At 33.4% G+C, this 7,914-nt stretch overlaps 1 protein-coding gene across 1 annotated transcript; it reads left to right on the top strand.

Annotated features, from left to right (window-relative positions):
* The first annotated feature begins 4,266 nt into the window (after window positions 1-4,266).
* LOC139527565 (uncharacterized) lies at window positions 4,267-6,483 on the top strand. Its single transcript, XM_071323112.1, has one exon. The coding sequence runs from the start codon at window positions 4,267-4,269 to the stop codon at window positions 6,481-6,483; it is 2,217 nt and encodes a 738-aa protein (XP_071179213.1).
* Window positions 6,484-7,914: the final 1,431 nt, after the last annotated feature.

Below are 7,914 nucleotides of genomic sequence, written 5' to 3'. Positions count from 1 at the left end.
AAAAATGTCAATTTACTAAACGTCCATGCTTCCATATGGTTGTCTGCTTATACTGAACACAGAGTTTAAAGCATACAAAAACATATATATCATTATAAAGGGGTTGATAATCAATGAAACTGATTCAACAGAAGTCCACTCATGAAATGTGTTTGTTCCACACCATATTTATCATGTCCGTGAAAATCCAGTTATTGAAAGTCCAAATTTGATATTGTTCAAAAATAGGTACTGTGAAGCGAGGATAATTTTATGCATTAAATGTTATCACATCTAGGAAAGTTCGCAAACTAAGATGTAATATAAAAAAAAAACCGTTGGACAATACTTTTGCCATATCATATAATTGTGTTAAAAAAGTGCGATTTTTCAAAAAAATCAAATCTCTCAGAATTTTACCTGTTAAAGTTATTTTTTACTCTTTTTTGCTTTAGTTGTTAGTTTTAAATATCCTTCCCTCTAGAAACAAAATTATTTTATTTGTTAAGCATTTTTAACGGTTTTCTTGGATGGATTTATCTGCACCTTTCCCTATAAATCTCCAGTGTGTAGATCCATATGTTTAGGATGGAAAACACAATCTGAAGAAGACATGTAGAAATGTATGGTGAACTACTCATCTTTCAAATTTATCCTGTTTTATGCTGTATTATCCATGACTATCTCAATGTAAGGACGATGTAAAACTGATTTGTTTGAATTATGACATCGATTGAGTGTGTGACTTTTATAAATTTTCAACTATACCATGCAACTATGTTGACCCTTATGTACACATTGTCTAGTGTGAAAGCAGTACTGAAAGACATATGATTGGATGCAATATTTGATAGAAAGATTACCGAAATGCAGTATTCTCATTCAGGTCCGCTTTCATGATGTCAGAATGACAATATGTGATACTACATGTAACATTTCGAATATGTTAGATTTATGAATATATCTTACTCAGTTACAAAGCCAACTTCATTAAAAAGAAGTAATTTAACTTGATCTTCGTGCGTAAAAAAAATGTTTGAATACATTTGATGACAGAAAACAATATTACAAAATCTTTGTTTTTAAAGTATATATCAAGCAATTGCATTCCTTAAAGTTTCATCATTAATGAATGTAGGAGATTTGAAATTATTCCTTCGTTTTGTTCAAGGTAGTTTGGTTAAATGTTGGGTTTGGTGTTGATCCGTTTCTATCTTTCCAGTTGTGTTTACAGACCGTTGTTTTATCATTCTGTCTTTTTTGGAATTGTGTTAGATATAAGAAGATATGGAAAGAGTGCCAATGTGACAACTTTCCTTCAAAGTCTCAATTTATGAAAATAAATCCGATATTTACAATACTATTATCCACAGGTAAATGAAAATCATTTTGTTGTTAGGTATACATACAGTTCAAATTGAGAAAGGAAATATTTTTATAAAAATTATGTTGATGTTCATAGTACGAAGAAATGCAAATTTATAGTTATACCAAACACTTATCAAAGCTTGTATTCAACCAGATCCTTGATTAAGTAAACATTAAATAACATAAAAGCATTACAAATAGTATCAACAGGTCAAATTAACAGGAAAGAACGATTTGAGAGATTTTAAAAGCCAAAAACAATTAATAATAACAAATCATGCATCAGAGACAAAAAAAAAAACTCAACTTAAACCTATCTCAGGAATTAAATATTTAAACGTAATGGACAGTCAAAATTGACATGACTTGTGCAATGCCAAAAATAAATTTATCGACAGTCTGTAGGATAGTTAGTTGTTAGCCTCTTTATTGATAAAAATGAACGTAGGTGTCTCTATATACATCCCGTTTGAAAAGACTACAAAGTTAGTGATATCTTAATTTGCTAATGACAAAATCGATATTACCGTCAATGTAAACTAGTTCAAAGATCTAATTACAACATTGGTGAGATAACCTTATAAGTTTGTTTAAATGTTCGATTAGTTTACACGGATCACACGGTGATTTACGCGCTTTTAGTACAATATTACCGTAAAACTTAGGATGTGAAATACCGTTTTTGATAAGTTTTCAGTGAAGGCCAAATTTACTAATCAAATCTTTGTATCTATGAAAGAAATTAGTAAGAGTTGTCGGTTTAACTTAAACGTTTGGTAACTGTTTACATGTTATTGAAGAAAATATAAAGAAATCATACTTATAACTTGGTAAAACAGACGCGCGTTTCGTCTACATAATAAAAGTTATCAGTGGCGCTAGACTGTTTGTCATAGTATGTTTACTTATCTTTTTTTAACAGCCGTAAGTGACCTATAATTTTACCGGTTGTTAAATAGCACGTCGCAATGTCCATTCTAACCGTTTAGTTATATTTTTTTTGACATATTTTTCTTTTTAAATACACAATACAATCTCGAATACAGTTTTCAACTTTATTATCAAACAATCTTGATCAATGTTAAATGTTACTTAGCATGTTAATTTGCTTTATTTTTTTAAACTAAAAGTACATTTTAACATACAGTCATGTACTTTTCCGTTGTGGTTGCATATGTTGCTTACATATTTCTATGGATTTACTTTTCAATTTTTTTTAATAAATTGTGCGCTTCCGTGTACTTCTTGTCTATCCAATAGTGGGTTTAGTAATTCAATTGTTAAAATTTATAGATGTTTGCAGGTTTTTTTAAACGATAGGGTATTTCTCGGCTAAAATAATCTCTTCGGAAAGATAGAATAACAGTAAATTGGCCCTTCAAATGTCATATTCCTAAGGTTTAATATTGTTTTCTTTTTCTAAATCGAAGTGCCTCATTGTATAGGTACATGTATGGGGAATTCGATGGTTTTGATTTAATTTCAGTATAACGCATTGGCTATCATTCCCAGACTAATTTTAAGAACTTATATTGATTTCTTGTCTTTCTCTGAATTTTTTTTTTGTTGTTTTTGTTTTTAACGATCGTGTTTATTTTGTTGATTTTCCCCTTGGCATCGTTTTCATAATTAAGGTATACCCCCAAAACGTTTATCAGTTTTACGAGCTATCTTTTTACAAATATAGCTCAATGTAGATCGAATGATTTAATGCTTGTTTACGACTGTATAACAATGGAATATTCGAAATACGTTTTGAAATGAACATTACTAAAACTAAGAAGATGTGGTATGAGTGTCAATGAGAAATCCTCCATCCAAGTCACAATTTGTAAACTAAACCATTGTAGGACAAAGTACGGTCTTCAATCATAGTCATAATACTTTATATAGTTTTTTTTTCACAATTTTACACAGTTTCACTGTACCGCTAAAGAGATATAAAAAATGAAAACAACACGAATTGATACAAAAAAATGTGCATGCAAGGTATAACGTAGAAATACATTTTCTGCACGTTTTTAACAGTTTCACAATCTAAATATACTGTAAATAAACTCATCATAGATACCAGGATTAAAATTTTATATATACGGCAGACGCGCGTTTCGTCTATAAACGACTAATCAGTGACGCTCGAATCCAAAAATGTCAAAAAGGCCAAACGAAGTTGAAGAACATGGAGTACCAAAAATTCCTAAAAGTTTTGCCAAATACAGCTAAGGTAATCTATCCCTGAGGTAGACAAGCCTTAGTATTTCAAAAATTCAAAGTTTTGTTAACGGTTAAATTATAATTATGAACATATCAATGATAACGCAAGTCAACACAAAAGTGCTGACTTCTGGGCTGGTGATATCCTCGGGGAAATAAATCTCCACCAGCAGTGGCATTGACCCAGCGGTTGCAAGTAAACCCATCATAGATACCAGGATTAAAATTTTATATATACACCAGACGCGCGTTTCGTCTACAAAAGACTCATCATTGACGCTCGAATCCAAAAATGCTAAAAAGGCCAAATAAAGTACGAAGTTGAAGAGCATTGAGGACCGAAAATTCCTAAAAGTTTTGCCAAATACAGCTAAGGTAATCTATTCCTGAGGTAGACAAGCCGGTTGCAAAAATTACGGAAATCGCCTAAATCCATAACTATGACTGAAAGATGAATAAAATTCATGGAGACAAATTCATTTGCCGACGACATTTTTTTTGTATTTTGTAAATAAAGCGATAACAGTGTTGGAAAATACGCGAAGTACAAACATTACGCTATGGTAACGTTGTTACCATAACGCTATACTGTGTGACGTTATATAATATGCATTAGCTATCACAACGATGACACGTATAGAAAACACAACGCATGATTTATTAAGATTATTCAACATTTATTGGTGCCGTAACCTTTGGATATATATGGATTCAAAGCTGAAGTCAGTTCGTGCTGGACACAAAGGCGCCATCACGAAGCTACTGGTGAAATTCGACGAGTTAAAGTCAAAAACAGACACAGAAGTTGACGAAGTGAAAGCCCTTGATGATGCCGTCACGCAGAAACAGAAAACATTGATTGACCTGAATAACAGACTTTTGGAACAGACATCGGAGGAAAATCTGGAGCAAGAAATCACCGACTCAGATGAGTATATGTACGAACTTGATTGCAAAATTAGACAAATTCGGAAATTTATTAAGTCCTTTGAAACAAATACTATAATTTCGCATGATGCTGTTTGTCCTTCAACGAGCAGACTTAACCCAGACGCATATAATTTCACACACGAAGCTAGAGTTGATATGAACACATGTGCAATAGATTCTATGAACCAGCAGTATTCAATTCACGCCCCTGCAGTGTATACCAGTCCGTCAGAGAATGTCATGTTTCAAGTCCCGTCAAAACCGAGATCTTCAAAAACTAATTACCATAGGCTTCCAAAGTTAGACTTACCCAATTTTAATGGAGATATTCTCAAGTGGCAGACATTTTGGTATTGTTTCGAGTCATCTATACACTACAACGACACATTAACGCCAATCCAAAAGTTTAACTATCTTAAAGCCCAGCTTGAGGGAAGCGCCGCGCAAACAGTAGAGGGATTCGCTTTGACTAATGGTAACTACAAAACCGCAGTCAACCTTCTCAGAGATAGGTTCGGACAACATAGCAAAATGGTCCATGATTACATGAAAGCACTCATGAACTTACCCACACCGACAAATGATGCATTTAGCTTGAGGTCTTACGGAGACAAACTTGAATCATATGTGAGAGGTTTAAAGTCACTTGGTCAAACACCAGAGATGTATGGTTCGCTTTTGGTACCTGCAGTTTTGGACAAGTTACCGATTGACATAAGAAAGAATATTGCAAGAGAACACGGAAGAGATAATTTGATATTAGATAATCTACGCAAATCTATAACTAAAGAGATCGACATACTCGAAGCTGGAGAAGGAGTCACAGATTCAGACAGATTGTACGCTACTGCATTTTTTATGGGTACGCAATCACATTCATACAAGAGCAAATTCACAGACACACATGAGAAGAAAAATACGCGTACATGTATTTTCTGTTCAGGTGAGCACTATCCGACGGAGTGCTCTGAAGTTACAGACGCAAACACAAGAAATCAAATTGTAAAACAGAAACAGTTATGCTTTAACTGTTTAGGGTCACACCGAGTGGCCGCATGCAAGTGTACTAAACGATGTAAAAATTGCAACGGAATGCATCATACAAGCATATGTAAAGGTAAAGAGGTAATTCCAGGTACGACACCGGAGCCTGCAATACAACAGTCAGCAATAAACGAAGTTGAAACACCAAACGAGACTAGAGTAATGTATTCATCACAACAGAGTCACAACATTCTCCTGAAAACAGCAACTGCACCAGTTGTATATAACGACCAAGAAGTAGAATGTAACATCTTATTTGACGAGGGAGCACAGCGTTCTTTTATAACTCAGAAATTAGCTGATAAATTAGAAATAAAACCCACAGAAAAAGTAAGCATTCAACTCTCTCCGTTCGTAGATTTATCTCAGAAAGATCGCAACTTAGACACTGCAACAATACAGCTACAGACCGACACGGGAGAAAATATGGTTATTAACACGCTTATTGTTCCGGAAATTGCCGTTCCGATTCACTACAGTATTTCACAAACTACAAGGAGCTTGCCACATTTGAGCGGACTTAAACTTGCACATTCTGTGCATAGTGGAGATCGTTTTGAAATCAACTTACTCATAGGCGCCGACCACTATTGGGACATTATCGAGGACAAAGTAATTAGAGGAAACGGACCCACCGCTGTTCAGTCAAAGATCGGATATCTATTATCAGGACTGATCAATAGAAGCATCAACCAGCCGTCAACAGTTCTTGTTAACGTCATTACAGACAAGAACAAAGCTATTGAAAACGAGAAAGGCTATTCCACAGAAAGGTTGCTTGGAAACATGACCATCCAGATGATATACCTTCAGGAAGACCAGAAAACCCATCGCAATGGCTCGTACAAAGTAGATCGTACATCAACCAATTTGAGGAAACTCTCCAAGGAAGTAACTTGCTACCTAGACCGCCTGAACAAACACACCCTCAACTTTTGGAGTCAATAAGCCACATAGATACAGGACAGTAACTTATAACACTTAAGAAAATTACCGCTGAGTGAAGTTACCGTGTGTGCTAGAATAAACATCCACGAATGGACTAAAAGATAAACTGTAATTGTGTTCAGTCAAGGTTAAGGAATTTGATTATTTATTTGAAATGGACATTAATTTTAAATTTATTTATCTATATTGTGAATTTACATTTTTGATTTTCATTACATATTTTACTTTTGTCGGCCCCCAGAATGTCGGAAATTAAGATACGCGAAGTACAAACATTACGCTATTGTAACGTTGTTACCATAACGCTATACTGTGTGACGTTATATAATATGCATTAGCTATCACAACAATTAAACGTATAGAAAACACAACGCATGATTTATTAAGATTATTCAACAAACAGTAGTTAAAAAAACGAAATGAATAGAAATAAATATCCTCGCTTTTCCTTGGAAGACTTTGAAATCCTTCATTTTTTGGCAAAAAATTGAAATTTGACCTTCTGGTGACCTTTCTGCACATCTAAGGCAACTTTAGAGGTCAACAATATCATAATCATTAATATCATATTGGTTCAAATTATTGATAATACCATACAAGAATGCCTACACAATATTCATTTCTTAGATATCAAAGGCCTATTTTACCAAATATAGCATGTTTTTAACCTTAGATCATGACAGAAATTCTACTTTTAGTAACAGCCCTTTATAAGGTAAATCCTTGAAGTTGTAGAGTTTTTCTTTTTCAATATCATTACATGACTAGACTAGACAAAATATGACGATGATGTTGTAACCTTGGTTCCGAATGACTTTGCATGGACTTATCTGAGACAGGCACTTAATCATAAAGATGCAATTTATTAATGTTTTTTTCTTTCTATACGTTAATAACTGCAGGGTGTTATTTAATGATATAAATTTAGAAACATATTGAAATATTTTCTTGAGAATTTCTCAAATTCGATGTAAAATTTAACGAGGATAGGGATATCATAGACAACTGTTTTATTCAGATTTTTGTTATAAAAGTGAGAGATTTAAAAAATGTAAGTATAGTCACCTATGGCTCTATGGAAGAATATGTATTACAGCTTTTCATATACTTGCATATAAAACGAAATTAATGATGTACTTAGGTAAGGTTTTGGAATTTGTGTCAGATGTTCGGATGAACTCCTTGGTTTTTTCCATACGATACAAGGTAAACTATGTTCTCCCATAACACCCATTTATCTTTTCTTATAAGCCTAAATAGCTCATAAAAAGTCATTGACCAAAATATAAGCAGATTTTTGATTTATTTTCTTTTGATTTGAGACCAAAATAGTACAAGGCAAAAGTCCAAGTCAGCCTTTTCCCGCCATATTTAAAATATCAAATATCTTGAAAAGGAGTTCCATGACGTATCAATATTATAAGCTTATTT

The sequence above is a fragment of the Mytilus edulis genome, chromosome 1, assembly GCF_963676685.1.
Source record: "Mytilus edulis chromosome 1, xbMytEdul2.2, whole genome shotgun sequence".
Classification (NCBI taxonomy): Eukaryota; Metazoa; Mollusca; class Bivalvia; order Mytilida; family Mytilidae; genus Mytilus; species Mytilus edulis.
This window is presented reverse-complemented; position numbering and strand designations above follow the sequence as displayed.

Excerpts from the sequence above, each read along its gene's own strand:
- LOC139527565 (XM_071323112.1), top strand. The coding sequence starts at position 4,267 with ATGGATTCAAAGCTGAAGTCAGTTCGTGCTGGACACAAAGGCGCCATC.